The sequence below is a fragment of the Schistocerca serialis genome, chromosome 11 (genome assembly GCF_023864345.2).
Source record: "Schistocerca serialis cubense isolate TAMUIC-IGC-003099 chromosome 11, iqSchSeri2.2, whole genome shotgun sequence".
Classification (NCBI taxonomy): domain Eukaryota; kingdom Metazoa; phylum Arthropoda; class Insecta; order Orthoptera; family Acrididae; genus Schistocerca; species Schistocerca serialis.
Window position 1 is genome coordinate 201,550,491 of NC_064648.1, and position 22,067 is coordinate 201,572,557.

Sequence of the window (22,067 nt, forward strand, 5' to 3'; positions counted from 1 at the left end):
TTCAATATCCTCATACACTTTCTCTATCTGTTCATCTTCAGCTTGCGACGTCGGCATGTATACCTGAACTATCGTTGTCGGTGTTGGTCTGCTGTCGATTCTGATTAGAACAACCCGGTCACTGAACTGTTCATAGTAACACACCCTCTGGCCTTCCTTCCTATTCATAACGAATCATACACCTGTTATACCATTTTCTGCTGCTGTTGATATTAGCCGATACTCATCTGACCAGAAATCCTTGTCTTCCTTCCACTTCACTTCACTGACCCCTACTATATCTAGATTGAGCCTTTGCATTTCCCTTTTCAGATTTTCTAGTTTCCCTACCACGTTCAAGCTTCTGACATTCCACACCCCGACTCGTAGAACGTTATCCTTTCGTTGATTATTCAATTTCTTTCTCATGGTAACCTCCCCCTTGGCAGTCCCCTCCCGGAGATCCGAATGGGGGACTATTCCGGAATCTTTTGCCAATGGAGAGATCATCATGTTACTTCTTCAATTACAGACCACATGTCCTGTGGACACGCGTTACGTGTCTTTAATGCAGTGGTTTCCATTGCCTTCTGCATCCTCATGTCGTTGATCATTGCTGATTCTTCCGCCTTTAGGGGCAATTTCCCACCCCTAGGACAAGAGAGTGCCCTGAACCTCTATCCGCTCCTCCGCCCTCTTTGACAAGGCCATTGGCAGAACGAGGCTGACTTCTTATGCCGGAAGTCTTCGGCTGCCAGTGCTGATTATTTATCAAAATTTAGGCAGTGGCGGGGATCGTACCCGGGACCGAAGACGTTTTGATTATGAATCAAAGACGCTATGCTGATTACAGAATTGAAAAGATATCTGTAGACATGCGATTTAGTTGGAAGCCACTTTAAGGTATTCTTTGAAAAGGCTTTTGGTAACTTTGGTAATTGGTAGCTTACCATAGTAATGATTAAGCCAGAGGCCTGAGATTAATTACACCCACCAGTAGGAAAGGAAGCTGATAACCGGATCAGTTGGTGTGGCAGTTGTAAGGTAGCAAAAGCGAGTAGCACTGAGGTAGCGTATTGCTGTGTTCATGTTACTTAGTAAAGTGGAATACACTCTTTGAAATTCTGACCATATCAAGGATAGGATACAGGGATTGGAATGTTATCTTAGAATTGTACAGAAATGGGACTGCAGTTATACGAGTCAAGGGATGTGAAAGGTAGGCAGTGGTTGAGAAGGGAGTGAAGCAGGTTCTAGTCTATCCTCCATGTTATTGAGTGTGTGCACCAAGTGTGTTTGAAAGGGAATTAAACTTAAGGGAAGAGAAATAAAACTATGAAGTTTGCCGAGAACATTGTGTTTTTGTCAGAGATGATGAAGAACTAGAAAGAGCAGCTGAGTGGACTGGATAGTGTCGTAAAAGACGTTGTCATACTGAAGCCATTCATTTCTTCTAGGTCACTGGGTTTTTATTTTATTGTTTTGAAGATGCTCCAATTCGTCTTTGCACAGTGTTTCAGACTCTCGATAGTCCTAATGTCAAATTACATTGTCACTGGCAACAGTGCATCTTTCTTTATGTATTATATCTAAAAACAAAGATGATGTGACTTACCAAATGAAAGTGCTGGCAGGTCAACAGACACACAAACGTACACACAAAATTCAAGCTTTCGCAACAAACTGTTGCCTCATCAGGAAAGAGGGAAGAAGAGGGAAAGACGAAAGGATGTGGGTTTTAAGGGAGAGGGTAAGGAGTCATTCCAATCCCGGGAGCGGAAAGACACTCCTTACCCTCTCCCTTAAAACCCACATCCTTTCGTCTTTCCCTCTCCTTTCCTCTTTCCTGATGAGGCAACAGTTTGTTGCGAAAGCTTGAATTTTGTGTGTATGTTTGTGTGTCTGTCGACCTGCCAGCACTTTCATTTGGTAAGTCACATCATCTTTGTTTTTAGATATATTTTTCCTACGTGGAATGTTTCCTTGTATTGTAATCATTTCTTTATGTATTGTTATATAAAACACAGGCGCTCTCTACTCAATCGCAGCAGTCATAACGGAGATCACACCTAGATATTCAATGAAAGAATTGGCATGAGGCTTGCTACTGGGGGGGATATGTGTAGGTGGGTTTCTACGATAACAACTTGCAACAGCAAGAGTTCTTACAAAAGATGCCGTGCATCATAGTGGCGTTATCTTCAAATAGTGCAGTTCCTAGATCAATTCAATGAACATATTGCTTCCTTGTGAATGCCTCTGGATTGATACATTCATAAGGGAGATTGCCAGGAGTGGGATTTATCTATCATAATATATAAATGTTTGAAAATGCTGCTCTGTCATTAAAAAACAAAAGGAAAAAATAATCTGTTTATATTTGCTGAACAGTGATGTCAAAAATATATAAGTTAAAATATGTAACTTTGTTATGAGAATCTTCATACAAAATTTTAACACACAATTTCCAGCAGATAAGGATTTGAATGAAAGAAAGCCTCGTAGATAAATTGAAATGTAAGGCCATTGAGGATTAAAAATAAGGAACATGGATGAAAATGTAAAATAATGAAGTAGAAGAAATTAAATTGAAATTAATATACAAAAACAATTATGATCACATGTACAAATATCTACACTGAAAAGGGAATGATAGGAACCACGGACCTTGCCGTTGGTGGGGAGGCTTGCGTGCCTCAGCGATACAGATAGCCGTACCGTAGGTTCAACCGCAACGGAGGGGTATCTGTTGAGAGGCCAGACAAACGTGTGGTTCCTGAAGAGGGGCAGCAGCCTTTTCAGTAGTTGCAGGGGCAACAGTCTGGATGATTGACTGATCTGGCCTTGCAACACTAACCAAAACGGCCTTGCTGTGCTGGTACTGCGAACGGCTGAAAGCAAGGGGAAACTACAGCCGCAATTTTTCCCGAGGGCATACAGCTTTACTGTATGGTTAAATGATGACGGTGTCCTCTTGGGTAAAATATTCCGGAGGTAAAATAGTCCCCCATTTGGATCCTTGGGCGGGGACTACTCAGGAGGACGTTGTTATCAGGGGAAAGAAAACTGGCGTTCTATGGATCGGAGCGTGGAATGTCAGGTCCCTTAATCGGGCAGGTAGGTTAGAAAATTTAAAAAGGGAAATGGATAGGTGAAAGTCAGATGTAGCCCTTTGGTGGCAGGAGGAACAAGACTTCTGCTCAGGTGAATATAAAGTTATAAATACAAAATAAAACGGGGGAAATCCAGGAGTAGGTTTAATAACGAATAGGAAAATAGGAATGTGGGTAAGCTACTACAAACAACATAGTGAACACATTATTGTGACCAAGATAGATACGAAGCCCATGCCTACCACAGTAGTACAAGTTTATATGCCAACTAGCTCTGCAGGTGACGAAGAAATTGATGGAATGTATGATGAGATAAAAGAAATTACTCAGATAGTGATGGGAGACAAAAATTTCATAGTCATGGTTGACTGGAACTCGATATTAGGAAAAGGAAGAGAAGGAAACGTAGTAGGTGAATATGGAATGGAAGTAAGGAATGAAAGAAGAAGCCGCCTGGTAGAATTTTGCACAGAGCATAACTTAATCGTAGCTAACACTTGGTTCAAGAATCATAAAAGAAGGTTGTATACATGGGAGAAGCATGGAGATACTGGAAGGTCTCAGATAGATTATATAATGGTAAGACAGAGATTCAGGAACCAGGTTTTAAATCGTAAGAAATTTCCAGGGGCAGATGTGGACTCTGACCACAAGCTATTGGTAATGAACTGTAGATTAAAACTGAAGAAACTGCAAAAAGGTGGGAATTTGGGGAGATAGGACCTGGATAAACTGAAAGAACCAGAGGTTGTAGAGAGCTTCAGGGAGAGCATTAGGGGATGATTGACAAGAATGGGGGAAAGAAATACAGTAGAAGAAGAATGGGTAGCTTTGAGAGATGAAATAGTGAAGGTAGCAGAGGATCAAGTAGGTAAAAAGACAAAGGCTAATAGAAATCCTTGGGTAACAGAAGAAATATTGAATTTAATTGATGAAAGGAGAAATATAAAAATGCAGTATATGAAGCAGGCCAAAAGGAATACAAACATCTCAAAAATGATATTGGCAGGAAGTGCAAAATGGCTAAGCAGGGGTGGCTAGAGGACAAATGTAAGGATGTAGACGCTTATCTCACTAGGGGTAAGATAGATACTGCCTACAGGAAAATTAAAGAGACCTTTGGAGAGAAGAGAACCACTTGTATGAATATCAAGAGCTCAGATGGAAACCCAGTTCTAAGCAAAGAAGGGAAAGCAGAAAGGTGGAAGGAGTATATAGAGGGTCTATACAAGGGCGATGTACTTGAGGACAATATTATGGAAATGGAAGAGGATGTAGATGAAGATGAAATGGGAGATATAATACTGCGTGAAGAGTTTGACAGAGTACTGAAAGACCTAAGTCGAAACAGAGCCCCGGGAGTAGACAACATTCCATTAGAACTACTGATATCCTTGGGAGAGCGAGGCCTAACAAAACTCTACCATCTGGTGAGCAAGATGTATGAGACAGGCGAAATACCCTCAGACTTCAAGAATAATATAATAATTCCAGTCCCAAAGGAAGCAGGTGTTGACAGATGTGAAAATTACCGAACTATCAGTTTAATAAGCCACGGCTGCAAAATGCTAACACAAATTCTTTACAGACAAATGGAAAAACTGTAGAAGCCGACCTCGGGAAAGATCAGTTTGGATTCCGCAGAAATGTTGCAACACGTGAGGCAATACTGACCCTACAACTTATCTTAGAAGAAAGATTAAGGAAACGCAAACCTACGTTTCTAGCATTTGTAGACTTAGAGAAAGCTTTTGACAATACAGGGGTAAAATACAGGGAGCGAAAGGCTATTTACAATTTGTACAAAAACCGGATGGCAGTTATAAGAGTCGAGGACATGAAAGGGAAGCAGTGATTGGGAAGGGAGTAAGACAGGGTTGTAGCCTCTCCCCGATGTTATTCAATCTGTATATTGAGCAAGCAGTAAAGGAAACAAGATAAAAATTTGTAGTAGGTATTAAAATCCGTGGAGAAGAAATAAAAACTTTGAGGTTTGCCGATGACATTGTAATTCTGCCAGAGACAGCAAAGGACTTGGAAGAGCAGTTGAATGGAATGGACAGTGTCTTGAAAGGATGATATAAGATGAACATCAACAAAAGCAAAACGAGGATAATGGAATGTAGTCGAATTAAGTTGGGTGATGCTAAGGGATTCAGATTAGGAAATGAGATGCTTAAAGTAGTAAATGAGTTTTGCTATTTGGGGAGCAAAATAACTGATGATGGTCAAAGTAGACAGTATATAAAATGTAGACTGGCAATGGCAAGGAAAGTGTTTCTGAAGAAGAGAAATTTGCTAACATCGGGTATAGATTTGTGTCAGGAACTTGTTTCTGAAAGTATTTGTATGGAGTGTAGCCATGTATGGAAGTGAAACATGGATGATAAATAGTTTGGACAAGAAGAGAATAGAAGCTTTTGAAATGTGGTGCTACAGAAGAATGCTGAAGTTTAGATGGGTAGATCACATAACTAATGAGGAGGTATTGAACAGAATTGGGGAGAAGGGAAGTTTGTGGCACAACTTGATTGGAAGAAGGGATCAGTTGGTAGGACATGTTCTGAGGCATCAAGGGATCACAAATTTAGCACTGGAGGGCAGCGTGGAGGGTAAAAATCGTAGAGGGAGACCAAGGGATGAATACACTAAGCACACTCTGAAGGATGTAGGTTGCAGTAGGTACTGGGAGATGAAGCAGCTTGCACAGTTTGGAGTAGCATGGAGAGCTGCATCAAACCAGTCTCAGGACTGAAGACCACAACAACAACAACAGGAAGAACAATGAGAGCAAATAAGAGTGTTTATGCGATGATGAAAATGATGTGGGGAAGGATTAGAAATTAAAACAATGCATTTGAACCAATTAACTGACTAAAATTTTTCAGTCATTTTGATAAGGATTTAAAAATAAAATCCTCAAACCATGTGATGAGATTCAACACACAGCTTCCAGTGCATCAGGTATTTATCTTAAACCACTACTGTTGAAATTACAATTATTTTGAAGGCACTAAGAGTTTTTCTTCGATTACTCGCAAAAGATGGCCTACTGGTGTGAGGTTCTGCATGGTGTGAGTGGCTGCAACCCTGACCTACACTACTGTATAGGTGGTTTCAAAAAGTTGATCCCTGATGTGAGGACTTCTGCTTGTTAGAGAAGTTGGCATTTATATGAAGATGTACTGTAATTTCACTACTTTGCAAATGAATGGATGAAAAAATGATCCAATTGACTTTTTGCCCGCTTTCACGTGTTATGTGATGGCTTGCAGACAGCACCTGTTGTAGTAGTAGTTGTAGTAGTAGTAGCTCTATTACTGGCATTGTGTATCATTGGAAACTTAAGTGTTTGTGTTTGTTTTTATGTTTTCAGTCATGTGAACAAGAGGGTCATGATCAGGAGCTGCCAGTTATCATCAAAGAAGAAATTGTAAGTACATGGTGGCCACATTTGTTGGCTATTAAATTATAGAGGGAGACCAAAGTTGAATACGTTAGGCACAGTAAAGTGTAGGTGGGGACAGTAGTTATGAAAGAGACTAGCATAGGGTGAACCATCTGTGTGTGTGTGTGTGTGTGTGTGTGTGTGTGTGTGTGTGTGTGTGTGTGTGGGCGGGCACGTTCTACCCCCCTCGTCCTCCTCCTTCTTCTTCTCCCCCCTCCCCCCCCCCTCTCTCTCTCTCCCTCCCTCCCTCCCTCCCTACCTCCCTCCCTCCCCTCCCTCCCTCCCTCCCTCCCTCCCTCTCCCTCCCTCCCCCCACTCTCTCTCTCTCTCTCTCTCTCTCTCTCTCTCTCTCTCTCCCCCCCCCACTCTCTCTCTCTCTCTCTCTCTCTCTCTCTCTCTCTCTCCCCCCCCCACTCTCTCTCTCTCTCTCTCTCTCTCTCTCTCTCTCTCTCTCTCTCTCCCTCCCCCCCTCTCTCTCTCTCCCTCCCCCCCTCTCTCTCTCCCCCCCCCCACTCTCTCTCTCTCTCTCTCTCTCTCTCTCTCTCTCTCTCTCTCTCTCTCTCTCTCTCTCTCTCTCTCTCTCACCCCCCCTCCAACTTCTGCTTTCCCTTAGAGTTCTCAGTTGCAATAATTGTTCCGCTTCTCCTTAATCTTCCTCTCAAACCACCCTTACTTTTTACAAAGTACTATCATCTCCGGAATGAAGTTCATCTCAGCGCTTACCAATGTGCTATGTTTGATTTACTGTGTTTCCTCCTTTTTATCTTTGTTCCTCATCACTACAATAGGTGGGTCATCCTCAACTGTCCTCCTATCCTCACTGAGGATTCCACTGACAGTTCTGAATGTTGATCCAGTTTTCTTTTTGGTATATTTGTGTGTCTATTACCAGTACACGAAATGTCGCCTGTTGAACATAACTACTGCACTCTTGTATTTCCTGTGTCATTTTTTCACTGGATTCACTGAGCTCCGATTTTCCAGACACAGTCTTTCGAACTTTCAGGATGTTCACGACTGTACAGAAATCGGACAGCTGTTATTTCCATTCTGTGCACAGGACTTGTATGCTGCCACGAGCACCTCTTTATATGCAGTACACCTTTTGATCCAGAAGGTGGCGGCGGGTGACGTGTTGTTAGCAGAGGAGCAGTAACAGGAGTTCGGGTCTGTCAGGACAGCTCGGTGACTCTGAATGTGGACCAGTCGTCAGACGTCACCCGAGTAACAGATCCGTCAGGGGTATTTTGACCCTTCTCGAGCTGCCCGAGTCGACGGTCGGTGATGTGACTGTGAAGTGAGAACGTGAAGGAACGACCGCAGCTCAGTCGAGACATGTAGATCTCGTGTACTGACGGACGAGGACTATCGAGCGTAGCGGAAGGAGTCACTTGTGAGTTCCAAAGTGCTCCTAGCAGTCCAGCCAGCACAGTGACTGTGCATAAGGAGTGGAAAAGAAGGGGTGCAGTGGTTGAGCATCTCCTGATAGCCGTGTGTTTCTGTAGTCACTGATAAGCGACACTTCAGGTGGGGTAAAGAAAACGCCACCGAACAGTGAAGGAAGTGACACTGAAACAAGCAGTGTGGAGCGAAGAATCGTGCTATACCCTGTGGCAATAGGATGGAAGGGTTTGGGTTTGGCAAATGTCTAGAGAATGTTACTTGTGATACGGTATGGGGTGGTTTATCACATGTACTGTGTGCTCCTCTTATTGTGCTTCAAAAAATGCGAAATGCCTAAAGTTATGGACAAATTTCGCAACATTGTGCATTACCTACATTAGAAGAATAGTTCAGAGACGATTGTTGATTTATCGTTACTACAGTGCCCCCTGTCGTACAGCAGCATTTGTCTGGCAGTAGTTTTTTTTGGCAAAAAACATTCCTGAAATGGTCTGCCGACCAGTCCCGAGTTCCGACCAGAACCCAGTGGGACATCTTTGGTACGAGTTAGAACATCGACTTCGCTTCAGACCCCAGCGTCCGACATCACACATCATCATGTATCAGCTCTTGGGGATACTGGGCTGTCATTCCTTCAGACATTCAGACATCTCATTGAGAGTGTATCCCGCAGAGTTCCAGCTGCCATAAAGGTGAAGGTTGGGCACAACACACATTAAAAGTCCACCAATAGGTGTCCAGATACTCTTGATGAGATGGAGTATATGTGTGCTTATTTCCACTTCAGAGGATTGTTATTAATGCCGTTACTGCGAAAGTGGTTTGGAAAGTTCTCGGAATAAACATGACAAATCGCCACTAGCGTAACGAGTTGTTCACGTGATATTCATTCGACTGTTGCCTGTAAACACATGCCACATCAGTGCTCTTGGAAGAGAGCTGTGGCTGTGATGCGGCTCCGTTGTTGTTCCCACATAGCGATTTGCGAAGATGGAAAAAAGTCGAGATCTGAGCAGTGATTAAGTACTTTATAAAGAAAGGCATGAAAGCGAAGGACATGCGTGCTAATTTCCAGACTACACTGGAGGACTCTGCTCCTTCATATTCAACTGTTTCCAAGTGGACAAATGAATTCAAATTAGCTCAGGAGAGCTTAGGTAATGATCCGTGCAGTGGTTGGCCAAGATGTGTCACTACTCCAGAAATCATTGCAAAAGTGCACAAAGTGGTCACAGAGGATCGTCAATGGAAAGTGCGTGAAATTGCTCACACTTGCCAGATGGCATCTGAAAGGGTATATCACATTTTAACTGAAGAAGTAGAGATGAAAATATTATCTGCAAGATGGGTGCCGCAACAAGACAATGTGCAGCCGCACACGTGCTGTCGCCGTGGCAAAATTGCACAAACTAAGGTATGAATTGTTGCCACACCTGCCTTCTTCACCTGATACGGCTCCGTTAGACCTCCATCTCTTCCCAAAACTGAAAATTTTTCTTGGTGGATGAAGATTCGCTTCAAACAAAGAACTGATAGCTGGAGCTGACAACTATTTTGCAAGCCCGGAGGAAACTCATTTTTGAGGTGGGATCCAGGCACTGGAACATCGTTGGACTGAGTGTATTAATCTACAAGGCGAGTACATTGAATAATTATAAAAGTTTCAATGATGTAAGTGCTTTTTTTTCTATTCTGTTCTGAGAACTTTTCAAACCACCCTCATAACATTGCCTTTTGTTTGTGGTTGAATTTGTGTTCCTTTCAGCCGTATACCTTTGTTATTTCAACATATTTTATATCTCTTAGGTCTGTTCCAATTTATGTGTTTTGTTTGTTGCAGGACTGTGACGATTACATCGATCCATTCAGCGTTTCGAAGAGGTAAGGTGTATAATAGGGGATGTGCTTTATGTTGGTACTTAGGAGTACGGTCATAGTGCGGACAAGGTGTTGAGCAGCGTACAAAAACGTAAGTGAGACTTTCCGAAGTACTGGGCTGTGCCCTTCTTAAGAGGTAACTAACAAAAATGTGTTAAGCTGATCAGCTGTTGCTTTACATGATAGACTGTTAATCTGGTCAGCTCACAAACTCTGCCCAAAGTTATAACTTGATTATCTACAATTGTGGAACACTTCACTGAGTAATACTGAAATTCTAGAAGTTGTTCATACCCTGTAAATTGTCAATCTCAAATTAGTTGTCAGAGTAAGGCACTAGGAAGCGATGTAGTATTACGTGTTCAGTACTTGCTGTTGGAATTCATCTGAATTTAAGTCTCTGACAAGTAAATGAGTAAATGGGAAGCTTATCGTGTAGATCACATTATGTGACCACGTGGGATGAATAAATATGATAGCAGTTAAATTTCCATGGCAAAATTCTATACCCTTTGAAGGAGGAGATTTGGAATAAGAAGAGTTTCATAGGTAATTTTCACTGTTCTTTGAGTTTATTCTGATACAGCAGTCATACACACTCAATTTAGAAGTACCAACTCTGCCTTTCACTACATGTCCATTAGAAGAAATATGGGATTGGCAGTACTTCCAATTATAGTTAGTTAGTTCGCTGTTGTAAATAAATTGCCCACAGTTGCAGAATTTGGTGAATGTTTAAGAAAGAATAAGAACAGTGTGCGAAACCCGGTCTCGAACCTGCCTTTCACTTTTGTGAGAAAGTGCTCTACCGACTGAACTATCCGTGCACAACTCACAGCCTGCCCTCAGAGCTCTGCTTCCACCTCTACGTCATCTCCTATCTTCGAAACTTAACAGAAATCCTCCTGCGTAGCTCACAGGATGTGCAAGAGAACCCAAACATTGGTATGAACTCTGCAGTGCTTCATGAGTAATTGGCCTTCTGCAGATGATTATAATGTGAGTGACAGGAATTTTGCCTCTATAGTACTGCTACTTCTCTTTGGTGCAAATTGTGCTGCAGTTATTTGGTTTAGTGACAAGTTTTGTAAATGATGACCACAACACTGCTGGGGTTAGCTCAAGACATTCTCATATTTGAAGACCTTTGTAGTAAACGGCACTACAGGACAAGTTGGTGGTTTTGAGAAATTGCGGAGTAAAGTTTCAGTAAAATTTCATAAATAAAATATTTCACCTATGTGCAGTGTGATTTATAAAAAATTCGAGTAAGTCATTGTTATCAAATATGTTTACAGTAACAAAATATTTTTAAAATGCTGAACTCTAAACAAAAATTGCATGTTTAAAAATTTGCCAGTGTGCACTTGACATTGTTTCCCTGCAAACTTAGTGTACTTAAAATGGGTTAATATGGACTTCCCACTGTTCTTGCGTGATGAATTAATGAAAAATTACTGTGAAACAAAAAAAAATTAAAATGTTACATTTGCTTCATTCTTGATACTAAAATTTGTATTAACGATTTTCTTAGTAATAAAGTATAACAACCTTGAAAATTAATTTGTTTTCCAGCACATTACAAAATTAATTTTAGCAAGCAGCTTACTGCAACATGTAAACAATGCTAAGAGTATCCTGTAATACACTCCTGGAAATGGAAAAAAGAACACATTGACACCGGTGTGTCAGACCCACCATACTTGCTCCGGACACTGCGAGAGGGCTGTACAAGCAATGATCACACGCACGGCACAGCGGACACACCAGGAACCGCGGTGTTGGCCGTCGAATGGCGCTAGCTGTGCAGCATTTGTGCACCGCCGCCGTCAGTGTCAGCCAGTTTGCCGTGGCATACGGAGCTCCATCGCAGTCTTTAACACTGGTAGCATGCCGCGACAGCGTGGACGTGAACCGTATGTGCAGTTGACGGACTTTGAGCGAGGGCGTATAGTGGGCATGCGGGAGGCCGGGTGGACGTACCGCCGAATTGCTCAACACGTGGGGCGTGAGGTCTCCACAGTACATCGATGTTGTCGCCAGTGGTCGGCGGAAGGTGCACGTGCCCGTCGACCTGGGACCGGACCGCAGCGACGCACGGATGCACGCCAAGACCGTAGGATCCTACGCAGTGCCGTAGGGGACCGCACCGCCACTTCCCAGCAAATTAGGGACACCATTGCTCCTGGGGTATCGGCGAGGACCATTCGCAACCGTCTCCATGAAGCTGGGCTACGGTCCCGCACACCGTTAGGCCGTCTTCCGCTCACGCCCCAACATCGTGCAGCCCGCCTCCAGTGGTGTCGCGACAGCCGTGAATGGAGGGACGAATGGAGACGTGTCGTCTTCAGCGATGAGAGTCGCTTCTGCCTTGGTGCCAATGATGGTCGTATGCGTGTTTGGCGCCGTGCAGGTGAGCGCCACAATCAGGACTGCATACGACCGAGGCACACAGGGCCAACACCCGGCATCATGGTGTGGGGAGCGATCTCTTACACTGCCCGTACACCACTGGTGATCGTCGAGGGGACACTGAATAGTGCACGGTACATCCAAACCGTCATCGAACCCATCGTTCTACCATTCCTAGACCGGCAAGGGAACTTGCTGTTCCAACAGGACAATGCACGTCCGCGTGTATCCCGTGCCACCCAACGTGCTCTAGAAGGTGTAAGTCAACTACCCTGGCCAGCAAGATCTCCGGATCTGTCCCCCATTGAGCATGTTTGGGACTGGATGAAGCGTCGTCTCACGCGGTCTGCACGTCCAGCACGAACGCTGGTCCAACTGAGGCGCCAGGTGGAAATGGCATGGCAAGCCGTTCCACAGGACTACATCCAGCATCTCTACGATCGTCTCCATGGGAGAATAGCAGCCTGCATTGCTGCGAAAGGTGGATATACACTGTACTAGTGCCGACATTGTGCATGCTCTGTTGCCTGTGTCTATGTGCCTGTGGTTCTGTCAGTGTGATCATGTGATGTATCTGATCCCAGGAATGTGTCAATAAAGTTTCCCCTTCCTGGGACAATGAATTCACGGTGTTCTTATTTCAATTTCCAGGAGTGTATTTCTGCTATTACTCCCTCACGTAAAATCACATTAACTATGGTAAAGGAAACAATTTGACATTGTTTACACACTTAATTAAATATTCAAATTTATCTGGTTATAACCCTGAATTGCGGTTGTATTTGAGAATATAGTCATAGCATCCTCAGATATTCAAATTTATCTGGTTATCAACCTGACTTGCGGTTGCATTTGAGAATATAGTCTCCCACAGCATCCTCAGTTTTGTACAATTCGCCTCTGAAAAGCATTTTCCTGGCATGTACACTACTCATTACCACTGATCGCAGCAATGCTTTTGACACTTCACACTGTTTATTTCCACACATACTGACAAAATTGTCATTAGCGAAAATAAAAAGTTTCCTTTGCTCGGTTTATCGTGAAATTTTTAACTGGTAAGTATGAAGCACATCACTTACCACATTTCTTACTGACTGTCCCTTACCACCGTTTACATGCGAGGTCTTCATTCATTGACACCAGTAATGTGATGATGGTCAGCTTTGGTATAGAATGATCTGGGTTCTATTGCCAGTATGCTTTTCTATTACCTCCAGCCATTTACTGAGACACCTGCAGTAGTGTGTTGAAATCCTTGCTCGAGGGTGAAAGAAGTGATGAGTGGCGGATAAATTCTCCTGACTGGCAGTCAAATTGAGACTCTTATGAAGGCAGTGAGCTGGGAGGTCAATTTAATAGTTATTTTTGAATTATTTCAGAATGAATGAGACTATAAAATTTAGGTTTTGCTCATAATTGTTGTTTGGTGTAGCTTATTGTCCTGGTTATATTTGAATCTCTGTGTGTACGTAAATGTAAGGTTGTTCAGGTGCCTTGTGAATGAGTGTACCGATGCAAGGGACACACGATTGCTGGCATCTCATTGCAGGTTTTTGTCCCAATTAGTGTTGCATCTGTATTGCACTGAAAACAGTACACAACTGTGTAAATGTCGACATTATTCGCGATTACCCACGGTGCCTGCTGTTGACACCTGTAACGCCCTCCATACCTCGTTACCCTCCTGTTTGCTCGGTTGTGTCGAAGGTTTTGTTTTCTGACAGTCTCAGTTGTGCATTAACAGTGTTACGTGGCAATACTATGGGTGGGTTCACTAGTGAAGAGTTGGCCCACATGCGCCTCCCTCGACTGACATCTCTGCCCAAACTCTCTGTCTTTAAATATGTCTGCTTGTGTCTGTATGTGTGGATGGATATGTGCGTGTGTGCGAGTGTATACCTGTCCTTTTTTCCCCCTAAGGTAAGTCTTTCCGCTCCCGGGATTGGAATGACTCCTTACCCTCTCCCTTAAAACCCACTTCCTTTCGTCTTCCCCTCTCCTTCCCTCTTTCCTGATGAGGCAACAGTTTGTTGCGAAAGCTTGAATTTTGTGTGTATGTTTGTGTTTGTTTGTTTGTGTGTCTATCGACCTGCCAGCGCTTTTGTTCGGTAAGTCACCTCATCTTTGTTTTTATATATAATTTTTCCCACGTGGAATGTTTCCTTCTATTATATATATATATAATCTTGAAAATGTCTGCTTGTGTCTGTGTATGTGCGGATGGATAAGTGTGTGTGCGTGCGAGTGTATACCTGTCCCTTTTTCCCCATAAGGTGAGTCTGTCCACTCCCAGGATTGGAATGACTCCTTACCCTCTCCCTTAAAACCCACATCCTTTCGTCTTTCCCTCTCCTTCCCTCTTTCCTGATGAAGCAACCGTGGGTTGCGAAAGCTTGAAATTAGTGTGTGTGTGTGTGTGTGGTGTGTGTGTGTGTGTGTGTGTGTGTGTGTGTGTGTGTGTTATTGTCTCTATCAACGTACCAACGCTTTTGTTTGGTAAGTTACAGAATCTTTGTTTTTAGATAGATATATATATGGGAAACATTTCACGTGGGAAAAATATATCTAAAAACAAAGATTCTGTAACTTACCAAACAAAAGCGTTGGTACGTTGATAGAGACAATACACACACACACACACACACACACACACACACACACACACACACACACACTAATTTCAAGCTTTCGCAACCCACGGTTGCTTCATCAGGAGAGGGAAAGACGAAAGGATATATATATCAACTAAGGATAAGCATCATATAATCCCTTTTGTTTATTTTTGCAGGTGAACTGGCAGTAGGGAGTGATAGCCTGTCTACCACAAGACGGATGAACTGAACGAGTTAGAAGAGGCAGGTATGTGTATAAATGTTTAGTGTTTTAATGAGTCAAACTCGGCCCAGTAAATTTTCATGCAACTAGTACTACACGATATCAAAAGCTGTGAGCAGTTGACGAGCTAGTTCACTGGTGCACGGCCATAGATCAGGCACAGCATTTCAGTGAGGTGACCAAATTTCCACCATCAGATGCACCGATGAACTAAATACCCAGGAAATGGCGAAGGCACGAGGCGAATGGCTCCTCTGCTGGTGCAACTCGTCGAGTCTCTCACCGGCTCCTCGGCAGGCAGTTTGTCGGCACACCTCATGTCGACGAACTGATCGCCAGCTGAAATATTGTACTTGCTATTGTCCACCCGAGAATTATGCCGGGAGATGTCGAAGAACCACACGAGTGACCAGTTGTCATTGTTGTTGTCGTCATCTTCAGTCGAAGACTGGTTTGGCGCGGCCCTCTGACCAGTTCATTGTTCCTCTTTCTGAACTGATATTTCCCATCCGTAATATTCCCTTTGTTTAAATTTTTTTCTCCCTCTTCTTATAGTAATAGGAAAAATTTTTGACCTTTCTTATCGTGTCATATATATAAATTTTTGATTGGCACACATACCAAACGTGGGTCACTGCACTGTAAATCTGGACTAGTAAACTGTACAGGGAATATTAAATACTGGCACGAAATAGTGCAGGCAAATCCAAAAAGTATTTAGACCTTAGATTATCACTGAGCAGCAGCACTAAGGTCGGTTTGACACACGCCTCCAGGTCTGCCGCTAGCTGGCCGTCCTATTTGTTTCGGCAAAGGTGACAGAGCTGTGTCGAAACACGTTTGAGGCTTATGTACTGGGAATAAAACCAGTGGCAGAGCTTTTTTGGTGAATGGTGTGTTCTGTGGAATGGTGTATGTTCGTGGTGCTGTAAAATCACACATTAGAACACAGTATTGGGACGAGGTGCTGTATTCGAAAACAGTTTAATTCTACAAAAGGACCAGACATCAAAACCACTTGCAAGCCTTCGGTAAATTCGAATACCCAGGCAGCGTGCCCCTGGGCCGGCTGTAGCTACTCCAGAAAATGTTGCCTCAGTTTCTGGACTTCCTCGGCAACATCAAAGGAAATTTCATACGAAGAACTGCAGCAGAGACCAGATTGAGACATTTCAGTGTACATACAGGTCAGGGAAACACTCTACGCATTTATATTTGAAATCCAAAGTAGTAGGTCTTCCCACACCCACTGTGTGACAAATCAGATTCTCTTAATGACTGATAAGGAAGGGTTTGATGTTAGCTGCATCTGGTTCACAGACGAAGTACACTCATATTTGAATGAACTTGCGAATAAGCAAAACTGATGATTTTGACATTTCGAAAATCCCCATTTGTGTGAAACAAAACCTCTACATTTTTCCGAAGTTAATGTTTGGCCTGTGGTATGCAGCAGATACATTATCAGCCCCTTTTTCGTGCGAGAATTAAGGTAAAGTGAATGTTACGCTACAATTTTGAAACAGTTTGTCACCTCACCGCAAGTGATTTAGGATCGACCAGGCGCCAAGTGGTTTGTGCAAAATGGGCCCTGATGACATTACAGGAAACAGATGTTACTTTTCTGACCAGTATTTTGGTAATACTGTCAATGTGATGGGTTGTCCCAAATTCATTGATGCAGGCACGGATTGGCCTCCGTATTCATCCAAATCTTGACTCCTAGTGACTAGAAGGGGCAGTGTGGTCACATGACAATAACATCCCTGTAATGGACTGGCCTGCACAGAGTCCTGACACGAATCCTATAGAACGCCTTTGGGATGTTTCGGAACGCCGACTTCGCGCCTGTCCTCACCGACCGACATCGATACCTCTCCTCAGTGTAGCCCTCCGTGAAGAATGGGCTGCCATTCCCCAAGAAACCTTCCAGCACCTGATTGAACGTATGCCTGTGAGAGTGGAAGCTGTCATCAAGGCTAAAGGTAGGTCAACACCGTATTGAATTCCAACATTACTGATGGAGGGCGCCACGAACTTGTAAGTCGTATTCAGCCAGGTGTCCGGATACTTTTGATCACATAGTGTATGTGGGAAGTCCAGCTTGTAACCTTAACTCTTATGCAAAGGATAGGTAGCATACTCACAATTGACTATGCAGTTGCACAATGTACATCTGAATGTAACTTGCTAAATTTCAATTGCTGCTTCACAACTTGGGTTAACTGCGCAGATAGGTGTTATCACCTCCTCTCAACTCTCATCCCCTCACCCTCAATCTGCCCTGCTCTCTACTGGTACACTCACTGGATCATCCCATTCTTTGCTCTTCTCCTTTCCACTCCGTTTCCTCCCCCCTCTCGACACTACAGGAGTAGCTTTGCCCGCCACCCCTGGTAGCTTTGCCCGCCACCCCTGGTGGCTTTGCCCGCCACCCCTGGTGGCTTTGCCCGCCACCCCTGGTGGCTTTGCCCGCCACCCCTGGTGGCTTTGCCCGCCACCCCTGGTGGCTTTGCCCGCCACCCCTGGTGGCTTTGCCCGCCACCCCTGGTGGCTTTGCCCGCCACCCCTGGTGGCTATGTTTCCTCTTCCTCCTTTCCCATTCTAGTACAGATTGTTGCTCCCATTCGGTGCATTTGTTTCAGCCTGGCCTGATGAGTGAGAAATAGCAGTCCCTTGTGTGTGTGAGGTGTGCTTGCTTGTGTGTTTTTTTTCTTCTGATGAAAGCTTTGGCCAAAAGCTTGATGTGCAACAGTCTCTTTGTCGTGCCCGTCTGCAATTTTACATGTCATCTTTATTGTAGTAGCTGTCTGTCCTTTTCGTAATTACTGACACTGTCTCACATGTAATGCTTGAGGGCATGTTGCAAACAGTTAATAAAATAATGTTGACAAAATGGTGGATGGTTTAAGATCAAAATTATTACAAGGTGTACAACTTTGCTTCCGCCGTGTCTCCCCACATTTGAGGCTTTAATGAAACAAATTGGTTACACATGTATCATTCAGAGTATTTTCCATCGCTGGCCACTACTTTCTCCCATCTTTCGGGCAGTGTACAAATCCCGCGTCGAAAAAATTGTTCATCTTTTGAAGCGATCAACGAATCGATCCAATTTGTGACTTCGTCTTAAGATCGGAAGTGTTGGTTAGCCAGGCCATGTGCCATTGATCTAACTAGGTGATAGTCGGAGGGAGCAATGTCTGGAGAATACAGCGGGTGGGGTAGGACTTCTCATTTTAACGTTTCCAAGTACGTTTTGGCCTCTTTCGCAATGTGGGGTCGAGCGTTGTTGTGCTGCAGAATCACTTTATCGTGCCTCTCTCTGTATTGAGGCCATTTGTCTTTTAATTCTCTGGTTGAACACATTAATTGCATTCAAGAACAAGCACCTGTGATTGTTTGACTTGGTTTTAACACCTCTTGGAGCCGTGAATATTCGGTTTGGCCGACGACGTGGAAGTGTGACCAGGATATCCCCGTGATATATTGCGTTTAGGGTTATCTTAATAAACCCTTTTTCATTCCTGGTTACAATAAGATGCAGAAATCTCTTCCGTTTTTGCCTCTGAAGCAATTGTTCACACACACACACACACACACACACACACACACACACACACACACACACACCGTTCAATGTCTCTCGGTTTCAGCTCACATGGGACCCAAGTTCCTTCTTTCTGAGTCGTGCCCATGGCCTTGAGACGTTTTGAAATGGCTTGCCATGTCACTCCCACTAATCGTACCAGTTCTCCTCGAGTTTGATGCGAGTCTTCACTCGGCAATGTTTCCAATTCTGCATCTTCGAAAACATTCTCTCTTCCACCACTGTGCTGGTCTACGACATTAAAGTCAGCGTTCTTGAAGCATCGAAACAACTCGAGGCACGTTCTTTCACTAGTATTGTCCTTACCGTATGTACTTGAGAGCATTTGATGAGAATATAGTAGCAGTTTTCAGTTTTAAGAAATAAAGTTTGAAATAAAGTATATAAAAATCTGTGTTTTTCTATTTGGCTGCTAAAACTTTTAGTGAATATTGTGACTTTATGTCAAGGAGTGTGACAGGTGTGCAGTTTAATGTTTTCGTTTATCATTCTCCGTAGACCCCATTGAGGAGGAGAGCCTTCAGGGATGGAGAACAATTAAAAGTCTACGTTAACACGAGACACAGAAATTGTAGAGAATGTAAGGGAGGTGTTTGTGTTGTTGCCCCGGATGACGATTACACGAATATTTTGTCAGGATTTGTAAGCGGCATTTTCTCGAGGCACGGCAATATGCGAACACCGAGAAGTAAGTTTAAACAGTTTTATTAACAGAGGCGGATTATAAAACACGCGCGCTACGTGTACCCATCATCACTGTGTCTGACATCCTAACACCGGCTAGTTACGGTCGTATTGAAAGGCTGCACGGTGAGCTGAGAAAAGAGACATACTCACACCCGAGGCCGCGCTAGTTAATACTGTGCGCTGTGGGCAGCGGCCAGTCGCGTACTTTGCCTCGCACTGCGGCCGGATTCACATGTACTGACGAGCAAATTGTCAGCATTCCAGACGGGTTGGCTGGCAAGCGCGTGTTACGTACTGTACAGCTGCGTGCAATCTGTAGACCCTTACGAGAATTAATTTGTATACTGTGTGAACAATAACTGCCGAGTGCTGTTCGTGCTTACGCTGTTTAATTGTAATGAGAAAATTTAGAGGACAGCTGCTACTTCAAAAGATCTGGTGCCTCCTTGGTTTTACCATTAGTTAAAATTTGTGCTGCTAGTAGCTTATTTTTCCAGAAAACTATTTTTCTACACTATTTGATGCTGAATGCTATTTACAGTACTTTACTGGACTGTAGTTTTGTAACGGACACTGCTACTTGCCGTGTAGCTAACAGAGCTTTTCAATCTGAGTGTCCCGATATTCGGGCACTGTGTGGAAAGCGTGGGTAATGACATACGACTGAGGAGGCGGTGCAATTATTAGCACACTGGATTCGCATTTAGGATGACGGCTGTTCAAACTCGCATCCGACTGTCCCGAGTTAGGTTTTCTGTGATTTCTCTAAATTACTTTGGGCAAATGCCGGGACGGTTCCTTCAAAAGAGCACAGCCGACTTCATTCCCCAGCCTTCCTAATCCGACGGGACCGGTGACCTCGCCGTATGGCTTCCCACGTGTCACCTGACCGACCGACGGTGTACATTTTTTCAAAATTTTCTTTTGAACTTGTTCCCAATTTTATGTTTTGCCACAACTTGTCGTTAAACACTGGTACCGGTACAGCGACGCACGGTGAGCATCAGGGTGCATTACAGTTGCAGTCGGTCGACCTGGGTCTGGACGAGGTGAGCAGGGCTTTTCTCGTGAAGCTGTTTGTCAATACGACAACAGTAGTACTGCTGCTTTTTGTAAGTATCAATGTATTAAAGAAGTACAGAGTGGTCCTCTTTGCGCACCAGGGTTGAACACAATTCAGAAATTCGAATTAACTGGATATTTGGAAATTGCTCCTTATAGAGGCCGATGGCTAAGTGCACCACAATGTTACTGTTGCCACGGCTGAGAATACTGGATGCAGTGTGCACTCTTCTAGCTACGTCACAATTACTGAACGTTCCACAGTTAGAACGCTACGGTCGCAGGTTCGAATCCTGCCTCGGGCATGGATGTTTGTGATGTCCTTAGGTTAGTTAGGTTTAACTAGTTCTAAGTTCTAGGGGACTAATGACCTCAGCAGTTGAGTCCCATAGTGCTCAGAGCCATTTGAACCAAAAATCCACAGTTAAAAAAGTGCACGAACAGTTGTGAAATAGTGTGTCTACTGTATCTACTCGAATCTAAGTTGCACGTGAAAAATGAGACTCGAAATCAAGGAAAAAAAAATTTCCAGAATCTAAGCCACACCAAGAATTTGAGACTCGAAATTCAGGGGGACAGAGAAGTTTTAGACCACACCTCCAAATTGAAACAAAGTTGGTCCATTGTAATGCGAGACACAATTTAGGTCGAATAGATGAAGATACAGCTACAGTAGTTTGGTTCGAGTCGTAAGCTTAGCAGTTAAGCTTTACCAGTTAGCCATTGCTGTGCGTCAGGCACTCCATCCGTATTTATACGGGTACGCTTCCTTTCTCAGGTGCTTCGTCTGGTTTGAATCGATTGCTTATTTTGCTTTGATCTGATAAGTGCCGTTCTCTTTGTTATAGGTGTTTATGTCACTCTAAGCTGAAAATGCATTATTGTACTGTGTTGTGCATTGTTTGTCGCATTCTGATAATGAGTGTTTACGACCTGTAGCCGCTCGCGGCATGGCTTGCTTTTGTGTGCACTACCACTGCTTACAATAAAAAAGAGAGGAATTGTCTCATTAGCGAAACAATGGCAAGAGACTGCTATTTGTTGTTACTTACACTGCTGCTTTCTTTGATAATGATCAACAAGAACCAAATAATAGACTGTGTATGATAGAAGATGTTCTGAATGAGAGTTTAGCAAAAATTTTGCAGGCACCTCTTTAGTGCATTACATTCTGCACAGAAATTACTCATCTTAGATTTAAAAATCTAGTCAGTTGCCATGCTTCATTTCTGATAATATCGGTATTCAGCATGAGAATAATACGAATATAAATATGACACGATACCTATATTCTTCAGTGTTTGCTGTTGTCTCACTCTATTTTCATAGTTTATTAGCCAGACAGGATTTAAATGAGATAGAAGCAAACACAAAAGAATACAGGGTGTAATGTTTAGATTCGTATTATTCTTATGGTGGACTACTGCATGTAATTCACGATTTGTAAAGGTTGCTATTAGCAACCATCTCTTGTCACAGGTAGGAAAATATTCAGAATGTAGAGTTGGCCATATTGGCATACGTCCCCAACAGTCTTGCCAGTCGGATTTTAGTAGTAGATTTTTTTTAGTGATGACTTCAAATGCAGTGTTGGTGTTGCCTTCAGTCCATAGACTGGTTTGATGCAGCTCTCCGT

General features: G+C 43.5%; 1 protein-coding gene across 6 annotated transcripts in view; it reads left to right on the top strand.

Annotated features, from left to right (window-relative positions):
- LOC126427399 (uncharacterized) overlaps positions 1-22,067 on the top strand; it is a 232,097-nt gene that overhangs the window by 205,127 nt on the left and 4,903 nt on the right. For all 6 annotated transcript variants that reach the window (XM_050089748.1, XM_050089747.1, XM_050089749.1 and 3 more), the window contains 3 exons: positions 6,469-6,525; positions 9,785-9,825; positions 15,026-15,096. In XM_050089748.1, coding sequence (XP_049945705.1) covers positions 6,469-6,525; positions 9,785-9,825; positions 15,026-15,029 — 102 coding nt within the window. In that variant the 3' untranslated portion in view covers positions 15,030-15,096. The remainder of the gene's footprint in view (positions 1-6,468; positions 6,526-9,784; positions 9,826-15,025; positions 15,097-22,067) is intronic.